Source organism: Eptatretus burgeri, chromosome 10 (genome assembly GCF_056783735.1).
Source record: "Eptatretus burgeri isolate ZD-2024b chromosome 10, Ebu_testis_v1, whole genome shotgun sequence".
Lineage (NCBI taxonomy): Eukaryota > Metazoa > Chordata > Myxini > Myxiniformes > Myxinidae > Eptatretus > Eptatretus burgeri.
The window spans coordinates 96,559,193-96,579,765 of record NC_140970.1 but is presented as its reverse complement, the minus strand read 5'-3'; the positions used below and the strand labels follow the sequence as shown (position 1 = coordinate 96,579,765).

General features: G+C 43.0%; 1 protein-coding gene across 1 annotated transcript in view; it reads left to right on the top strand.

The window, feature by feature from the left end:
* The window catches only part of LOC147019201 (RNA helicase MOV-10-like), a 131,133-nt gene that overhangs the window by 101,749 nt on the left and 8,811 nt on the right, over positions 1-20,573 (top strand). Inside the window, exons 20-22 of the mRNA XM_085899523.1 lie at positions 2,969-3,094; positions 4,315-4,403; positions 15,682-15,806. Coding sequence (XP_085755649.1) covers positions 2,969-3,094; positions 4,315-4,403; positions 15,682-15,806 — 340 coding nt within the window. The remainder of the gene's footprint in view (positions 1-2,968; positions 3,095-4,314; positions 4,404-15,681; positions 15,807-20,573) is intronic.

Genomic DNA, 20,573 nt, shown 5'->3' with positions numbered 1-20,573 from the left:
TCCTTGTTGGGGCTGGCAGGGTGGCGTAGAGGTAGCTATGCACACTCTGGGTTTGAATCCTGACCCAGCTATAAACTGTAATCCCTCTGATTGACTGGCAGGGTAATTCATCAATGTGTGAATTGGGAATCCCTTCTGCCGACGTTAGTTGGTGGACATGAAAGATCTCATGGTGTCGTTTATGAAGAGTAGGTGAGCTATTGCTGGCACCCTGCCCAAACTACTTAATTGAGCATCAGGCCTGTCCTGCTGGTTCATGAAAGATTTGGATCAAAAACCTTCCTTGGTCAATTCCACAAGAATGTGGGAATAATTGTGGCCATTGAATAAGTTTTATTTCTTGATGAGGCAACTACTTTCTTTACTTAAGATTATTTTTCATGAAAGTTAATCAATTCAGAACAGAACCACTTGCTACTCGAGATGTAAATGTCAGTCGAAAAGTGCATTCCAAGGATGTTGACTTTCCTACTGGAACAACAATGCAAATTCTCAGCTCTGGTTTTTGAACTTATGATGTTCACCTTACAAGAAAATGTGCAAGTGGGACATGCTGACCACATTATTGAGTCAGATTTACAAGGGGCTTTGTGCAGTTGTTTAAGCTGGACCTGCCAACAGCATCACCAATAATCTTGCAAGTCAAACCTGGGGTTTCCATTGTTATTACCCTGCACGTGAAGCACCAAGTGGGGTTATGTAATTGGTTCATGTTGTCTGTCTCTGTCTGCAGGTTTACGTACCACCCAGACTCATCCTTACCAGATGTCAGTCCATATGATCGAGTAACGACTTAATTTCAAATTTTGACAGTCAGACATAAAGTGGTGGAGAAGCACCGTTCAGGAGAGGGTTATAAGAATATTTCAAAGTCACTCATTATCCCTTTAAGTACGATGAAATCCATCATTGACAAGTTGAAGGCGTATCGTACTACCCAGACTCTACTGAGATCAGGTCCCGCATCCAAACTCAGCAACTGGGCAAGCAGGAAACCTCAATCAACAATATCCCATTCCCTTCACAAATCTGGCCTCCATGGACAATTGACAAGAAAGAAGCCATGACTGAAAAAGACATCTAAAAGCTCATATGGAGTTTGTGAAAAAGCATCTTAATGATACTGCAGGCATGTGGAGAAACATTTTGTGGTCAGACGAGCCAAAAATTGAACTTTTTGGTCTAAATTCAAAGCGTTACGTCTGTTGCAAGCCGAACACTGCGCATCACCCAGTCAACACCATCCCTACTATCAAGCATGGTGGTGGCAGCATCATGTTGGAAGGGACAATGGATGGTGCAAAAGTACAGGAGAATCCTTGATGAAAATCTGCTTGAGTCAGCTACGAATCTGTCCTGCTGAAATGTGAATCTCCTACCGTTTCAATGATCCGAAGCACAAAGCTAAAGCCACACTGGAGTGGCCAAATAAGAATAAAATAAATGTTCTTGAGTGACCCAGTCAAAGTCCTGACTTGAACCCAATTGAACATTTATGGTGAGACTTGAACATTGCAGTCCATCGACGATCCACATCAAACTTGGCAGAACTAGAGCAATTTTCACATGAAGAATGGGCAAAGATTTCACCATCTCACTGCGCAAAGCTCGTGGAGACCTCCCCCAAAAAGACTCATCACAGTCATTGCTGCAAAAGGTACTTCCACTAAGTACTGCCCTATGAGGCTGAATACTTTTACAACCAGTTAATTTTGATTTGTACATGTTTTTTTTTTGCAGGTATTCCTGACATGTAACCTCCTTCAACTATAACAATTGTTTCATTCGATCTCCTCCGTTATGAATAAAAAAAAAAGGTTCATTTGGAAAAAAAATTGTTTCTACATAATTCATGTAGATGTGGCATTTTTGGTAGGGCGTGAATACTTTTACAGGACACTGGACTTCAATTTTTCCACTTTTCTATATTTTCCACAACATGAATGAAACGACTAGTTTGCCTCCTTCACAGTGAGATCACTCGCTTCAGTCGGAACTTCAGCCGAGACCAGAGAAATGACACCTAAAGAGTGACACGTAAAAGTCTTGTGTCTCAAATATTCAGTCTCGTGACACACTCGTTGACCGGTGTTACCTCAATTATTTTGGGAGTCAGCTTGTTGGACACAGCTAAAATGACTCCTTGGGCATGGTAGTCATCAGAGTGACCAGACCAGTAGTCGGTGTAACCACCCGCCATGATCTCACCACTATCCGGTCTCCGAACCTCAGAGAGAGCTGCAATACCGATGTTCAAACGCTGGAGCTCAGATGATAACAGAGACATGTGATCATCCTCTTTTCGGGATCTGACGTTCCAGGCACCCACCCGAAGGGACCGCCTCAGATTAACTCGAGGAGACTGATGTCTGGTGGACGACACACACTACCGCAATCCGACCCAGGAAGGTTACCCTGTACTTTTCCTCCTATCATCAAAGAATGCGGGTCCTGAAGGATTTGCCCCAATCCTGTCATCCGATGACTGCCCTGCGAAGGGCAGCTGCACAGTAGGTACTTCAGCAGAGTGGGTTTTTAGTTTTATTTGAGTTTTTTGTGTGTTTTACGGTGGCCAGAGTGCAAATCCTGCCACCAACCTCCTCGAAAAAGATAACAAAACTGCAGGAGGACGTCCGCAGACACAGTTGGGCACTAGATATGGATGGACGTTGACTCACAAGGAGCTCCTCCGCCCTTTGACAGGTTTTGTTATTAATCCTGCTGGGTGTCCATATCCAAACACCCTCCTCACCAGGAAACCTGGTCGGGGAGACCGGTTAGTCGCCGCAACCTGATCATGAATCAGGTTAGTTGAGGTTTACATGGTACCTGTGGCAAGTCAAAGATCTGATCTGATCTGACCTGACAATAAAAACAAGTCACAAAGCAATTCACAAAAGGTGATTTATTATTAGCCATTGCTGAAATTACAACTCCAGTTTGGTGGATTTTGTGTTTGTTTTTGCAGGTGGGTTCTGTGGAGGAGTTCCAAGGGCAGGAAAGACGAGTGATAATCATCTCGACGGTGCGAAGTGCGACAGAGTTCCTGGATTTTGATAAGCGTTTTTGTCTTGGATTCATTCAGAACCCGAAGGCAGGTCTCACCTGAATAATTCACCTTGTGTTTCTTTGTTACTCACCTCTCATTACGTTCATCTTTGTCACTCAACCACACACATTTTCTCTGATGCAAGGGTGTGTGAAGTCACAAAAACAATTCTTAACTTTTTTGGAGGGGAGGGGGGAGGGCTTTGTTGTTGGATTAATAAAATTTATTCTGAGAAAATGAAAAGAGGAGAGAGAAGGGAGTGTAACAGAGTATGGGACGGTTGTGAAGAGAACGGAAACAAGATGGGGAGATAGGAGTAGAGTGAGTGATGGAAGGGAGAGGGATGGGGCGGGGTCCACGGGGTACACAAGATGGTACGACATGGACTTTCAGGAAGGAAAGCGGGGAATTTGAAGGAGGTGGGTTTGGGGTGGATTAACGGGGGTAGTAAAGATCAAGATTTTGGATGGGGGAAGATATGAGATGGTGGTGAACAGCTGTTTGGAAGACCTGGAGGGAGGAGTGGGATTGAAGACAGTGTGAGAGTTTGTTCCAGAGTTGGGAAAAAAGAGGAATGAAAGAGTGAAGGTGAGCAGTGATTCTTGGTTTTGGCAGTTTCACCAGCAGGGTTTTTTTGAGCGAACCTTGAGCACCCTGAGAAAATATAGGGGGAACAGATCACAGACAGAGCAAGAGGGGCAGCAAGAAGAGGGTAGAAGACAGAAAGACCACCATCCTGCCTCTGGTGAGAGAGTTAGAGATACAAAGACTCGGCTTCATCGCGGGAGATACCAATGATCCTAAAAGCCTTGTTTTCCACAGCAGGAAATTGAGCGAGGTGTGAGGCAGGAGCACTACCCCAGAGGGGGAAGCAGTACTCCATAAGACTGTGGATAAAAGCTTTGTAAGTGGTTAGAAGCTCAGGTGTGCCAAGGAAGGACTTTGTACAACACAGGATGCCCGGTCGGCGACTAGCTTTGTAGGTCAGCTTGGAGATGCTAATATACAGAAACATAACAAGGCAATGTCACATTCGTACGTATGCATGTGTCTTTATGATAATCAGCCACCTGGTGAGTGTGTATATAAATTTGAGGAAACATAAGCTATTTCACTGATTGATGATATGTAAAAAAAATCTCCCAAATTTTCACGGTTGTTGCAGGACTCCTCGGTCAGGATGAGATATCTCTGCTAAAGTGGTACTGTGTGTGTGTGTGTGTGTTTGTGTGTGCGTGCGTGCGTGCGTGTTGTGATGTGAACAGAGGTTCAACGTGGCTCTGACACGTGCCAAGACACTGCTGATCGTCATCGGAAATCCGATCACCCTGGGCGAAGATGAAAACTGGCGCACGTGAGCCCACCTCCAGTTTTTCACTCAAAACACGATTACACCGCTCACTGGTATTGTCGTTGTTAGCTCGCGAAGTGAAAAGCAGGGTTATGCGATGTCACGTATGTACGTGTCTGCATTTTGTTATTCCCTTTTCTTTGCAACTACTTATCGGATTGACACAAAAATTTCACCATCGGTGCGACTACTCATGTGGAATGTTTTAATCATAATTATGACACAATAGGTTACGTAATGTGGCAGCCATGTTGGAAAAAAGGAAAAACTTTGGACCTCTATCTCCGAAACTGCTCCATGGAAAAAAATTGAAACCTGGCAACTGTCAAGCAGTCCCCATGGGGAATGAATGTGATTTTGTTTTTTATTACGATGTCACCGGTGCTTTCGTTATGATGTCATAATTGCATTCCCACTCCGTGGGAGTACCTCCTATGCAGCTGCCCTTCGCAGGGCAGCTCACCGGATGATGGGGTTGGGTCAAAGCCGTCGGGACCCCCACTCTTTGATAGGTGGAAAAGCACTGGATAAACTTCCTGGGTCAGATTGTGGTGGTGTGTATCAGTGTGATGCTGAGGTGTCGTCCACCAGACAGTGGTATCCTCAGGTTAACCTTAGGCGGTCCCTTCGGGTGGGTGCCTGAAATGTCCGATCCCTAAGAAAGGATGATCACCTGTCTCTGTTATCATCTGAGCTCCAGCGTTTGAACATCGGTATTGCTGCACTCTCTGAGGTTCGGAGACCGGATAGTGGTGAGATCATGGTGGGTCGTTACACCTACGACTGGTCTGGTCGCTCTGATGGTTACCGTGCCCAAGGAGTTGCTGTTATGTAGCTCTGTCCAATAAGCTGACTCCCATGATAAGTGAGGTAACGCCGGTCAACGAGCGTATTATGAGACTGAGGATTCATTACTTCTTGGGTGTCATTTCCTTGGTCTCTGTGTATGCTCCGACTGAGGTGAGTGATCTCACCGTGATCAGTGACCCAGGAGAGATACTCGGCGAGACGTGGGGGATCTTGATGCATTGACTGGCACTGATGGGGATTGTTTTGAGATATGGGTTGGTCCCCATGTGTCTGGAACTGTGAACAAGAACAGCAATAAGTTCCTTGACTTTGAAGAAGTCATGGACTTAGGGTGGCTGGTTCGTGGTTTCAGCATCCACAGGTTCATCGTTGGACTTGGTATTCCAATGCTGGTGGTGTGACAAAGGAGATTGACTTTGTGCTTGATGATGGGTGCTGGAGGATGATTCAGAACTGCAGGGTCTGCCGGAGTGCTCCGTTCCTCAATACCAACCACAGGCTTGTTGGAACAACTCTGAAGGTGCAGCTTAAATCCAGGAGAATGATACCAACCCAGCCTAAGCTGGATGTTGGCAAGCTCAGGCACAAGAGGGTAGTTGAGGAGTTTGCAAACAGGCTGAGTGAGGATTTGGGGGTGAGGGGTGGGGGTCTGGGTGTTTTGGGGGAATCCTGAAGAGTTGTGGAGTGCCTTCAAGACGACCATCCTTGATATTGCCAGTGGATGTCTTGGAACCCATGGTGAGGTGAAGAAGAAGAAGAAGGTGAGGCACTGTACGTGCGCTGAGGGTGGACAAGGAGGCCTCTGTGCGAGGAATCTGAAGGGGTAGAGCATCATCTGTGGTCAGGTGATTCTCGTCCTGATTACAGAGGAATTTGTGCACGGCATTCCTCCAAGCCCGTCCCTGGGTGTACTGCAGTTGGAGCGGAGGGTGGGGGCTCTTGACTAATGACTCTGAAGTGAAAGCCCACTGGGCCGGTTACTTTCAGTGGATGTACCAGGCTGCCCCACCAGCTGTTGAGCTGGACGTCAGGGGTGTAACTATCCTTGTTGCTGACCCTCCAATCAACTGTGAACCACCTTAGTTTGTGTAAACACAGACTGCGGTGAACCCGGTGAAAGGGGATCAAAGTCCTGGGATCTGTGGCATCCATGTTGAACTTCTCAAGTCTGGTGAAAATGTTGTACTTGTGTCATTGCATGCAGTTCTGTGCTCTGTTTGGAACACAGGCATCATCCCAACTGATTGGAAGGGTGATTGCCAGGACAGCAACTGCTACCAAGGAATGATGCTGCTTTTGGTGCCAGGCAAGGTCTTTGCTTGGATAATTATTGATCGTGTATGCCACCATCTACTTGAGCACTAGAGCGCAGAGCAGTTGGGCTTCACACCAAAGAGGTCACCGATTGACCGTATATCCTTGCTCTTCGGGTCCTCACTGATCACAGACGTGTGTTTTGGCAGGGGCTACTCACAGCCGATGTTGATCTCCGCAAAGCGTTCATTTCTGTGAATCGGGATCCCCTCTGGAGGATTCTCGGTCTTTGTGGGGTGCCACCAAAACTGATCAATCTGATGTCTGAACTATACTCTGGAACTAAGAGTGCTGAGAGGTGTTGTGATACCATCTCTGACTTATTTCCAGTTGTTACTGGAGTGTGTCAGGGGTGTGTACTGGCCCCCACACTTTTCAGCCATTGTATGGATTGGATTCTGGGGAGGATGTCAGAGAGATCATGTTGCGATGTATCGTTTGGGAATGTCAAGATCTCTGACTTTGATTCCGTAGATGATTCATTCATCTTTGTGGAGAGGCCCGATATCCTTGTGCGGCCGTCAGGGCACTGAATGCGGAGTCAGAGCCGCTGGGATTACGGTTTTCCTGGGTCAAAAGTAAGATCCAGGCTTTCAGTGATATCTTGGATGCTGCTGTCTTGTCAACACCTGTTTGTGTTTGTGTTGTTGAGGTCACGGAGAGATTCACTTACCTTAGCAGTGATATTCATGTCTCCTCATGTTGTGAGCCAGAGGTCAATAGATGTCTGGGTCGGGCTCGGGGATTCATGGATTCACTGGATATGGGGTGTGGCGCTGCCGGTACCTGTGCGGGAGGACGAAAGTCCGAGCCTTCAGGTCCTTGGTGCTTCCAGTCTTGCTGTACTGATGTGAGACTTGGACTCTGACCATGGATCTGAGATGGAGACTAAACTCCTATGGTTCCAGGTCTCTTTGGAGAATCCTTGGCTATCACTGCTCAGACTTTGTGTCCAACGAGCGGTTGCTGAGAGAGACTCAAATGAGATTTGTTACCTGCATAGTCCATGAATGTCAGCTGTGGCTGCATGGTCATGTGGCTCGTTTTCCTAACGCTGATCCTGCTCATCAGATTCTCTCAACGAGGGAGTCTCGTTAGTGGTGGGGGCCAACAGGCCCACCACGTTCCTCGTGGTTGCAGCATGTTCATCAGCATCTCAAGGTGATGGGGATGGGCCAGGTAACTGCTTGGAGGATGGCCAGACGGCGGCCCCTGGGTACCAGTGTAAAGTGGGTGAAGTAAGTAAACGCTGCTCCCATACCTGACCTGAATGCATATGTTGACCACTATATCCGAACAGGATGAAAGGGTCATTTTTAGGGTCATCTCGGGATGAATTGGTCAACAGAAAAAAATTGATGTCATTGGTCACATGGTTAGGCAGCGATGTATATGTGTGTGAGTGTATGTATATATATATATATATATATATATATATATATATATATATATATATATATATATATATATATATATATATATATATATATATAATTTTTTTTTAACCTTCAAAAATCTTCTCCAAAATGGCTGAACAGATCAAGGCAAAACTTTACAGGAATGACCCCCTATCCATGAGGAACAATAAGTTTCCTGCTTATAACATCACACGTCACATCATTTGGCAGCCATATCGGATTTACCCGAAAACCTTTTTAAAAAATCTTCTCCAGAATGGCTGGACAGATCTAGGGGAAACTTCACACACGTTCCCCAAACCCAGGGGATACCAGGGTGTTCATGATCAATGATAGGTCACATCGTTTGGCAGCCATATCGCATTGAAGGAAAATATTTTTTTTTAAATTCTCTCTTGAACTGCTGCATCAATCGATGTGAAACTTCAGAATTAAGATCTATTAGTGATGGGGAAGTTAAGTTTTAAATTTCAAGTGGATGTGATGCATGACCTGACAGGCAGAATTATTTAATTTTTTGAATCTGTGTTTTTTTTTTTTGGTTTTTTTTTGAATGAGGTTCACTTGGCTGCGCCTGGATGGGTTTGAGGGTAGAGGAGTAGCAGATGAAACCCAAGTCTTATCCAGGTTCCTCCTAATGACTTAATCATTGGTTTTTCCTTGTTTGGGTTCCTTCTGATGACTCCAATGCATAACTATTGTATTTGGTCTTCGTTTTGATTTAAATTTAAATTTTTTTCTCCCATTTTGAATTGAATTGAATAAAGAGGGTGTCATGGATCAGGTGTCTGATGTAAGCACGGTTGCATCAAAGCGGGACGTCTTGGTACCCGGTCATCACTGCCAGCAGTAATAAAGTGGCAGTTCTAGTGTTAAGAACGTACATCGAAAACCGTTCAACGGAAGAAATTGAAACTTTACCACATGTCACATGACCATTTGATATCGCGCATATTACTTGGATGACACACGCCCCCTCAGAACTTGCATGTTGAATTAAACAAAGACAACGTCACTTCCTTGCGTTAGAAATTGGAATCATTGTAATCTCTTCAGACTTTTCTTGTGCTTGGCTGCTGAAAAAAAGTGAAGAAGTTCGATTTAGCGTTTTAACGATCTCCCGAGTTATACTTTATCGATCTATTCTGGCGTCTCTATCAGCCTTGGTAGTGATGAAAACACTCGAGAACGAGAATATAAGCTACTTTGTGAAGGCTTGTGAATGTACTCCACAGCAGACTTTTCAAAGTGTAATTTATACACATTTACCTCGGAAGTGTAGATAGATGCAACTACAAATTTGCCGCCAGAAGAGTTGGCTCGCACCAAGTCCTTCTCAAGATTGCGGAGGGTAAGTATTCTATGAATACCATCCAGTTACACAAATAGATATGACAAGCCGGTAGGCGACATGGGTGGTCGCGAGACTAAGACGAATTTGAAATATGTAGATAAGATAACACATCAGATGGCATTTTTGCCGTTCGTTGTTCCATATAGGAACATGATGAGCAACTGTCCATTCATCATTTGTGTTCCATTCCCTAACCCTACGCAAGGGAATCCCAACGCGAACGTTGGGGTGAAAGCATATAGTATTATAAATGCATACTAGTCATACAGTTTTTGACGAATCGGGCTGAAAATTTTTGACAAAGAGGTTGATTATAGTGTGCATAAAAGCACGGAAGCCGATTTTTGATTAAAAAAATTTTTTTCGGATTTTATCAAAAAATTCAAAGTCTCGTTGCTAGGCAACGGTGGTGTCCATAGCAACGGTGCTCAAAGGCATAAAACTAGATCCTGGTATGAACCGACCTGTCAAGTTTCATCAAAATAGGTTGACTCCTCTGGCCTCGAGAGCTGTCCATTACATACAAACAAACATACAAGCCGGTAGGCAACATGGGTGGTCGCTACATAATTGCATACTAGTCATACAGTTTTTGACGGATCGGGCTGAAAACTTATGAGAGTTTGATTATAGTACGCATAAAAGCCTGGCAGCTGATTTTTGATTTTCGAAAAAATTAATTTTTTAGGATTTATCAAAAAAATTTAATTCCCGTTGCTAGGCAACGGTGGTGTCCATAGCAATGGTGCTCAAAAGCATAGAACTGGATCCTGATATGAACCTACCTGTAAAGTTTCATCAAAATCGGTTGACTCCTCTGGCCTCGAGAGTTGTCCATTACCAACAAACAAACATACAAGCCGGTAGGCGACATGGGTGGTCGCGACATAATTGCATTCTAGTCATACAGTTTTTGACGGATCGGGATGAAATTTTTTGACAAAGAAGTTGATTATAGTGTGCATAAAAGCCTGCTCCCATACCTGACCTGACCTGAATGTAGATGTTGACCACTATATCCGAACAGGATGAAAGGGTCATTTTGAGGGTCATCTCGGGATGAATTGGTCAACAGAAAAAATTGATGTCATCGGTCACATGGTTAGGCAGCGATGTATATGTGTGTTTATATATATATATATATATATATATATATATATATATATATATATATATATATATATATCTTCTTCTTCTTCTTTCGGCTGCTCCCGTTAGGGGTCGCCACAGCGGATCATCCATTATGATCCGCATAGTGATTTGGCACATGTTTTACGCCGGATGCCCTTCCTGACGCAACCCTGGTCGCCTCTTACGACACAGGGATATGGTACACCTATTTTAACCGGGGTATACACCGGCCCAGTATACTGGTACTCATTTCGCCGACCTCGGAAGGATGACAGGCTGAGTCAACCCCCTGGTGTATTAATTCAGTGGCTCAACGGGGCTTGAACTCAGGACCTCTTGGATCCCAAGCCGCTGCCCTAACCACTGCGCCAACACCAGGCTTATATAAATATATATATATATATATATATATATATATATATATATATATATATATATATATATATATATATATATATATATATATATATATATATATATATATATATATATATATATATATATATATATATATATATATAATTTTTTTTTAACCTTCAAAAATATTCTCCAAAATGGCTGAACAGATCAAGGCAAAACTTTACAGGTATGACCCCCTATCCATGAGGAACAATAGGTTTCCTGCTTATAACATCACATGTCACATCATTTAGCAGCCATATTGGCTGAAGGGTAAAAATAAGCCGATTATTATTATTTTTTTTTTGATTTTCGAAAAAATAATTTTTTTAGGATTTTTTCAAAAATTTCTTCAAAATCTTCAAAAAAAAAAAAATTCTTCAAAAAAAGTTTCTTCAAAATCGGTCGACTCCTCTGGCCTCGAGAGTTGTCCATTACAAGCAAACAAACATACAAGCCGGTAGGTGACATGGGTGGTCGCGACATAATTGCATACTAGTCATACAGTTTTTGACGGATCGGGGTGAAATATTTTGACAAAGAGGTTGATTTTCGTGTGCATCAAAGCCTGGAAGCCGATTTTTTTTTGATTTTCGAAAAAATAATTTTTTTCGGATTTTTTCAAAAATTTCAAAGTCCCGTTGCTAGGCAATGGTGGTGTCCATAGCAACGCTGCTGAAAGGCATAGAACTAGATCCTGGTATGAACCTACCTGTCAAGTTTCATCAAAATCGGTTGACTCCTCTGGCCTCCAGAGCTGTCCATTACATACAAACACGCAAACATACATACAGACAGATGGAAAAAGTAAAAATAAGGGTACTCTCGCGACCACTCAACACACAGACAGACGCAAAAAGTGAAAGTAAGGGTACTCTAGCGACCACCCAACAAACATACATACAGACAGATGGAAAAAGTGAAAGTAAGGGTACTCTAGCAACCACCCAAAAGACGGAAAAAGTGAAAATAAGGGTACTCTAGCGACCACCCAACATACATACATACATACATACATACATACATACATACAGATTGAAAAAGTGAAAATAAGGGTACTCTAGCGACCACCCAACATACATACATACATACATACATACATACATACATACATACATACATAAATACAGATTGAAAAAGTGAAAATAAGGGTACTCTATCGACCACCCAACATACATACATACATACATACATACATACATACATACATACATATTGAAAAAGTGAAAATAAGGGTACTCTAGCGACCACCCAACATACATACATACATACATACATACATACATACAGATTGAAAAAGTGAAAATAAGGGTACTCTATCGACCACCCAACATACATACATACATACATACATACATACATACATACATACAGATTGAAAAAGTGAAAATAAGGGTACTCTAGCGACCACCCAACATACATACATACATACATACATACATACATACATACATACATAAATACAGATTGAAAAAGTGAAAATAAGGGTACTCTATCGACCACCCAACATACATACATACATACATACATACATACATACATACATACATATTGAAAAAGTGAAAATAAGGGTACTCTAGCGACCACCCAACATACATACATACATACATACATACATACATACAGATTGAAAAAGTGAAAATAAGGGTACTCTATCGACCACCCAACATACATACATACATACATACATACATACATACATACATATTGAAAAAGTGAAAATAAGGGTACTCTAGCGACCACCCAACATACATACATACATACATACATACATACATACATACATACAGATTGAAAAAGTGAAAATAAGGGTACTCTAGCAACCACCCAACAGACGGAAAAAGTGAAAATAAGGGTACTCTCGCTCACTCAACATAGACAGACGGAAAACCTGAGAAAAACGGTAGTCTCATGACCACCCAATTCAAATATAGCACATTCAGATGAACAGTGGGGGTTAACGATTTAAAAGTACCGATTGGTACACAGTAAAAGAGGAAACTTTCCAACCGTTTTGCACAAGAGGTGATAAAAGAATGTGATGCACGGTCTACACAAGATTGCACCCTCAAACCAGCTAACCCTATCAAAGACTAGCATGGGTACCTGGCTTTGCTGGGTGCTGTTCTAACACTGTTGGCATTTTGAAGAAATCAAATTTTGTTTTTTCTAATTTTTTTTTTTTGTGTGGGCCTAAAACACCTCCCTACACCCACTGAGGAATGGGATTGGGGATCATTTAAAATTACTTTTCACACAGCCACTATAGAGTGATTGTAAAAATAACAAACAAAAAAAACAACCCAGCTTTGTTTAAAAAAAACTTTTTTGGCCTAAAACACTACCGGACCTTCACTGATGAACCTCTGAAAGTTTGACGAAGATCCGTTTGGCCATCTCTGAGAAAAATGGTGACAGACAGACAAACAGCAAAAATCCCTCTTACAGTCTGGATGGTTAATTTTTTACAATGTGATCGTTTTTTTAATTTTTAAACATATGAAGGCTCATGTAAGAGCTGAGTGACAGAGTGGGTGATGTTGATGCATCAATGGAGCGGAGGTAGTTGATGTACAAGAGTTAGAAATGGGGAAGAATGAGCACACGGGCAGCATAAGTAGGGACATACAGACAGGACTACGGGAACTAAGAAAGTCAGCAAGGATCATGCAAGTAGATGGTAAAATCTGACAAACAGGGTAAAGGTGGAAAATGCAGGTGGACAGGAAAGTAAGAATATAAAACCATCTGGAATAGGAATGGGAGCACAATACGAGATGGTGATTGCTCACCAATTTGAAGGAATTGAAAGAAGAACATGATTGGACACTCAGGAAGGTGATTCCATGGTTGAGAGAAGAGGGTGAGATGTCGTAACACAAGACCGACCACAGAGGATGTTCACACTCCATGATACTATGGATGTTGTTGGCTTTGTACACTGAGTTAAATGCAGCCAAGGAATGACAATTCTGTGGTGGACTGGAAAGGGACCTCCTTACCCTGGAGGCCTGCTCAGATATGTGGTTCTGGAGGCCAGCTCAGACATGTGATCAGCCCAGGAAATGTCACAGCAGATTGTGAGTGCAAGAAGCTCAAAAGACTGCACCACTACCAGAGGATGATTGCATAATTAAACTGGAAGGTTCACCATTTGGTGTTGATGTGAAGATAGAGAGTTCATATGTGTGACTTGGAAGAATGACACATTACTGGGGAATTGATTAGCTTCATATTTTCTCCAAATCAGAAGATAAGAATGCAGCTGCAACCTGCCTGTCATTGGCGTTTGAAACTTCATCGAAAAGAGTAGATTGATCTGCAATTGACAATTGAGTTTTCCAAAAAGCCAAGGGGTCATTAATATAAAGCAGGACCAATACACTGTTTTGAGGACGACCAACCTATAGGAAAAGAGCAGGGGATTGAATACCATCAAGAACTATGAATCACTTGTGAGCATGGAGAAAATCCATCAGCCAGGCAAGGAGGGGACTCCAGATGCCCTTGCTGAAATGTCTTAACGATTATGGCTGGGTGTCATTCAGTGTTGCATGCTCAGATGTCCAATGAGACCACCCTGACTTATCTTATAAGGTTCATTGCCCATTGCTGAGTTAGCAGAAGTAGCATATCGAAAATGAAGTGGTCAGGACAAAACCCAAATTGGTGATTTGATGTTGGACAAGAAATAGGACTTGAATTCTGCTGAGATTAGTGATGTCATTCCTGAGCTGTTGATGGAAAGGAGGCTTACTGGTCTGTCGTCATGGGCCTGGCTTGGGACCCTTTGAATGGAAAGCTTGGCATCCTGAGATGATGAGTCAAGGTTGTGAGGATATTTTTCCACCTTTGCAGATGAGAAGCTCACTTCCTCTGGTGGGTTATCTGTAAGGGTGAGGAGACTTAGAACAGGGAAGGAGGGATTGTGAAGTTGAACCTTTTCGGCAAAGACATGATTCAAGCATTCCACCAAAACAGGAGCTGGGGCCATTGTAACTCCTTCCCTGATGACTGAAGGGGGTTGTGGAAGAGCTTGTGCCTGAGAGTTTTAGCCATTTACCACTTGGACTTGGTTGTGAGAGAGACAGAGACAGAGAGGGGGAGGGGGACTGAAAGGTGTGGTCTCAGTTGAGCAATTATTTTTTAAATTTTGTCTCCTCTAAGGAGGAATACACACCTGTTGCAAGGCTTGTGAGCCTTCAGGTTCCTGCTACGAGGACTGGCTTTCCAAGCAGGGAATATAAGATTATTCCCAGCTATACATTTCCTCACCGCAAGCTTCTGTATACATATTAGTGAGGTGTTGATCAGCAGAGCTGGAAACCTAAAGGAATGGATTTATGTATGAGAGGTTGTGGGATATTGCACGGGAAGTTTCAAGCATTTAAATACATTTTAAGGTTACATTTAAGTCCATTGGTCCAGCCAGCTCATCTGCATTCATTCATTTGAAAATGTGAAAGATCCCCCAATCTATCATTTAAAAAGAAAAGTTTGAGTATCAATCACAGAGTCATAGACCTATAGACAGAGACAATAGGATGTGTAAAACTGCAGAAAGAGGATTAAGTTTAAAAAAATTGAATTTTAAACTTAAGGACTCTCATTTTGTTATCTGCTGCAGGAAATATGGAACCTCACACTTTTTTTTTAAATGGTGTGCATCTTCAAAAGGGATCTCTTCCAACTCTATCACCATCTTTTTCTGTTCCTCTTCCATATATTGTCCACTGCTGTCCTGTCAAATATTGAAATTCATGACTAGATATTCCACAAACTTTCCACATTGACTTTTCCAGAATGATTCCAAATAAACTGAGTCTGGACAATCCACGCACGTGTGTGATTCTAGGTTAATCGAGTACTGCATCAGCAATGGAGGAGCCACAGGAGACATGGAAGACTATCAGAGAAGTGACAGAGGTGCAACGGATCTATCGCAGATAGTCCATGGGATGGAAAGAGTCTGTTTGGAAGGTAATCAGAGGGACATCTATACTAATAAAAGGCAGTGTGTGTGTGTGTGTGTGTGTGTGTGTGTGTGTGTGTGTGTGTGTGTGTGTGTGTGTGTGTGTGTGTGTGTGTGTGTGTGTGTGTGTGTGTGTGTGTGTGTGTGTGTGTGTGTGTGTGTCCTCCATAACTCCAAAACCATGAAACCCAGCAGCCTGAAACTTTGCATGCATACTAGGAAAACTCCAAGGAAGTGCACGAGTGAAAATTGGGTATTTGGGTTAATTACAACACCACTTTTGAAGATAATTAACCACCTTATTTAATTATATCCTTCATCAGGCGATCCTCAACCACCTCGCTGTCTGGGGACTTAAGGTGTTTCCTGGGTAACCTCACTGGGGTCTGAAATTGCCATGTTTTTTGACCTGGATGTAAGCTCCAGATGTGAAAGTATCAGCAGTTCCAACTCCCCCACAAAGTGTTGATTTGTCCAATTCGGACAATGCACAGGCGTTTCCGGGTGCATAGTTGTATCGAGGGCATTTGGTAATCGCTTGCCAAGCCAGGTGTTCCGTTGGAGTGCTTGAGTGCTTAAGTCACTTACCGAGCTGTACAGTACAGTTCCTGTCCTGATCGGGATGTACAGTCGACAGTAACTACAAGGTAGAGGTACGTATACAACATATGTGGTACATATGGGGAGATTTGGATCTGAACAGACTCTCCACAGTGTGTGGACATCCCATGCCTGTTATGGGTGCCCTCATGGCAATGTTTCATCCCGTATCTTATGGAGGTTCTTTCAGGTTTTTCTTTGTCCTCGCTCCTGTTTCTAAAGCAATTGGTCATCGGATTTGCTTTACAAACGTTAAATGTTTCTCTTTGTGAGTTTCAAAGCAAAATATATTTGATAACGCCCGATTTCCAAGCCGTTTGCTGTACGAACGTGTTTTCTAAATTACCAAGCCAATTTTTTTCCACCCATCACATGCAGCTGTTTATAAAGAATAATGTTTGGCAACATCTCCCTGAAACGTCGATATAAATGTTGCGTTGTTTTTCGGTGAAAGCAACTCAAGGTTTCTGGGTTGTACTCAAACCTGTTCATTCCCGAAAAATTGCAGATTGTGTGTGTGTGTGTGTGTGTGTGTGTGTGTGTGTGTGTGTGTGTGTGTGTGTGTGTGTGTGTGTGTGTGTGTGTGTGTGTGTGTGTGTGTGTGTGTGTGTGTGTGTGTGTGTGTGTGTGAGATGTGTGTGGTGTCGGTGAAACAGATACCGATCAGGTATTGGAAGTGCCAGCAGATTACATTATAAACTCTGTTGTGTCATTGAGTGCACAGCTGTTCTGACATGAGTTTGTTTTTATGCATGTGTGTTCGGTCATGAAGCATAACACATCATTGTCTTTACTAACCTCACCTCCACCCCTCACCTTTCTCTCTTCTTTTTTTTTTTTCATTTTCTCTCACTCTCACACACACACACACACACACACACACACACACACCTCGCATCCCTCCCTCCCGCGGTATATCAACGCTTGGTGAGGCATAGCTCTCCCCATCTCCCCCCCCCCCACCTTCCTTGTTCTTGCCCCCTTCCGAGCTTCCCCTCCCTCCTGCCTCCTCTCTCTCTCCCCTCACTCTCTCCTCTCTCTTTCCCCTCCCTCACTCCTCTCTTCCTCTCTCTCCCTTCCCTCCCTCCTCTCTCAACCCCACTCCTGAATTACCCCCCGTCAGCGAAGCGACGGGTTGTATTTGCTAGTGTCTTCTTCTTCTTCTTCTTCTTCTTCTTCTTCTTCTTCTTCTTCTTCTTCTTCTTCTTCTTCTTCTTCTTCTTCTTCTTCTTCTTCTTCTTCTTCTTCTTCTTCTTCTTCTTCTTCTTCTTCTTCTTCTTCTTCTTCTTCTTCTTCTTCTTCTTCTTCTTCTTCTTCTTCTTCTTCTTCTTCTTCTTCTTCTTCTTCTTCTTCTTCTTCTTCTTCTTCTTCTTCTTCTTCTTCTTCTTCTTCTTCTTCTTCTTCTTCTTCTTCTTCTTCTTCTTCTTCTTCTTCTTCTTCTTCTTCTTCTTCTTCTTCTTCTTCTTCTTCTTCTTCTTCTTCTTCTTCTTCTTCTTCTTCTTCTTCTTCTTCTTCTTCTTCTTCTTCTTCTTCTTCTTCTTCTTCTTCTTCTTCTTCTTCTTCTTCTTCTTCTTCTTCTTCTTCTTCTTCTTCTTCTTCTTCTTCTTCTTCTTCTTCTTCTTCTTCTTCTTCTTCTTCTTCTTCTTCTTCTTCTTCTTCTTCTTCTTCTTCTTCTTCTTCTTCTTCTTCTTCTTCTTCTTCTTCTTCTTCTTCTTCTTCTTCTTCTTCTTCTTCTTCTTCTTCTTCTTCTTCTTCTTCTTCTTCTTCTTCTTCTTCTTCTTCTTCTTCTTCTTCTTCTTCTTCTTCTTCTTCTTCTTCTTCTTCTTCTTCTTCTTCTTCTTCTTCTTCTTCTTCTTCTTCTTCTTCTTCTTCTTCTTCTTCTTCTTCTTCTTCTTCTTCTTCTTCTTCTTCTTCTTCTTCTTCTTCTTCTTCTTCTTCTTCTTCTTCTTCTTCTTCTTCTTCTTCTTCTTCTTCTTCTTCTTCTTCTTCTTCTTCTTCTTCTTCTTCTTCTTCTTCTTCTTCTTCTTCTTCTTCTTCTTCTTCTTCTTCTTCTTCTTCTTCTTCTTCTTCTTCTTCTTCTTCTTCTTCTTCTTCTTCTTCTTCTTCTTCTTCTTCTTCTTCTTCTTCTTCTTCTTCTTCTTCTTCTTCTTCTTCTTCTTCTTCTTCTTCTTCTTCTTCTTCTTCTTCTTCTTCTTCTTCTTCTTCTTCTTCTTCTTCTTCTTCTTCTTCTTCTTCTTCTTCTTCTTCTTCTTCTTCTTCTTCTTCTTCTTCTTCTTCTTCTTCTTCTTCTTCTTCTTCTTCTTCTTCTTCTTCTTCTTCTTCTTCTTCTTCTTCTTCTTCTTCTTCTTCTTCTTCTTCTTCTTCTTCTTCTTCTTCTTCTTCTTCTTCTTCTTCTTCTTCTTCTTCTTCTTCTTCTTCTTCTTCTTCTTCTTCTTCTTCTTCTTCTTCTTCTTCTTCTTCTTCTTCTTCTTCTTCTTCTTCTTCTTCTTCTTCTTCTCCTCCTCCTCTCCCGTTGGGGGTCGCCACAGCGGATCAACCGTCTCCATTTCGCTCTATCCTCCACATCTTCCATTGACACTCCAACCACCCGCATGTCCGCCCTCACCACATCCATGAACCTCTTCTTTGGCCTTCCTCTTCTCCTCCTGCCTGGCGGCTCCATCTTCAGCATCCTTCTCCCGATATACTCCGCTTTCCTCCTGTGCACATGTCCAAACCATCTCCATCTCACCTCTCTCACTTTGTCTCCAAACTGTCCTACCTGCGCAGTCCCTCAAATATACTCATTCCTTATCCTATCCATCCTCGTCACTCCCAACGAGAATTGCAGCATCTTTAACTCTGCCACCTCCAGCTCCGCTTCCTGTCTTTTTGTTAGCGCCACCGCCTCAAAACAATACAACATAGCTGGTCTCACTACCGTCTTATGTACTTTCCCCTTCACTCTTGCAGCTACCCTTCTGTCACAAATCACTCCTGCAACTCTTCTCCACCCACTCCATCCTGCTTGCACTCTCTTTTTCACTTCTCTCCCACACTCTCCGTTACTTTGGACAGTTGATCCCAAGTATTTAAACCAATCCACCTTCCCCACCTCAACTACTTGCAACCGCACCATACCACCACCCTCCCTCTCATGTACGCACATGTACTCCGTCTTACTCCGACTGACTATCATTCCCCTTCTCTCCAGTGCTTACCTCCACCTCTCAAGGCTCGATTCAGCCTGCTCCCTACTCTCCCTACAGATCATGATGTCATCCGCGAACATCATAGTCCATGGAGATTCCAGTCTGATCTCGTCCATCAACCTGTCCATCACCATTGCAAACAGGAAAGGGCTCGGAGTCGATCCTTGGTGCAATCCCACTTTAACCTTAAACCGGTCCGTCATTCCTACTGCACACCTCACCGCTGTCACACTGTCCTCATACATATCCTGCACGATCCTCACATACTTCTCCACCACTCCCGACTTCATCACACAATGCCACAACTCCTCTCTTGGCACCCTATCATAAGCTTTCTCTAAATCCACAAACACACAATGTAACTCCTTCTGGCCTTCCCTATACTTCTCAATCAACATTCTCAAAGCAAACATCGCATCAGTGGTGCTCTTTCCTGGCATAAAACCATGTTGCTGCTCACAGATCATCACCTCTCCTCTCAACCAAGCTTCCACTACTCTTTCCCACAACTTCATGGTGTGGCTTAACAACTTTATCCCTCTGTAATTTCCACAGCTCTGCACATCACCCTTATTCTTGAAAATCGGAACCAGTACACTTAATCTCCACTCCTCCGGCATTCTCTCACTTTCCAAGATTTTATTAAAGAAAAAGAATCCGGTTAAAAACTCCACTGCCATTTCTCCTAAGCACTTCCATGCCTCCACTGGTATACCATCTGGGCCAACCGCCTTTCCACTTTTCATCTTCTTCACAGCGGTCCTCACTTCATCCTTACTGATCCACCCCACTTCCAGATTCACTATCTCCACCTCTTCCAACCTTCTCTCTCTCTCATTTTCTTCATTCATCAGCTCCTCAAAGTACTCCATCCACCTTCTCAACACACTCTCCTCACTCGTCAGCACATTCCCATTTACGTCCTTTATCACCCTAACCTGCAGCACATCCTTCCCAGCTCGGTCCCTCTGTCTTGCCAATCGG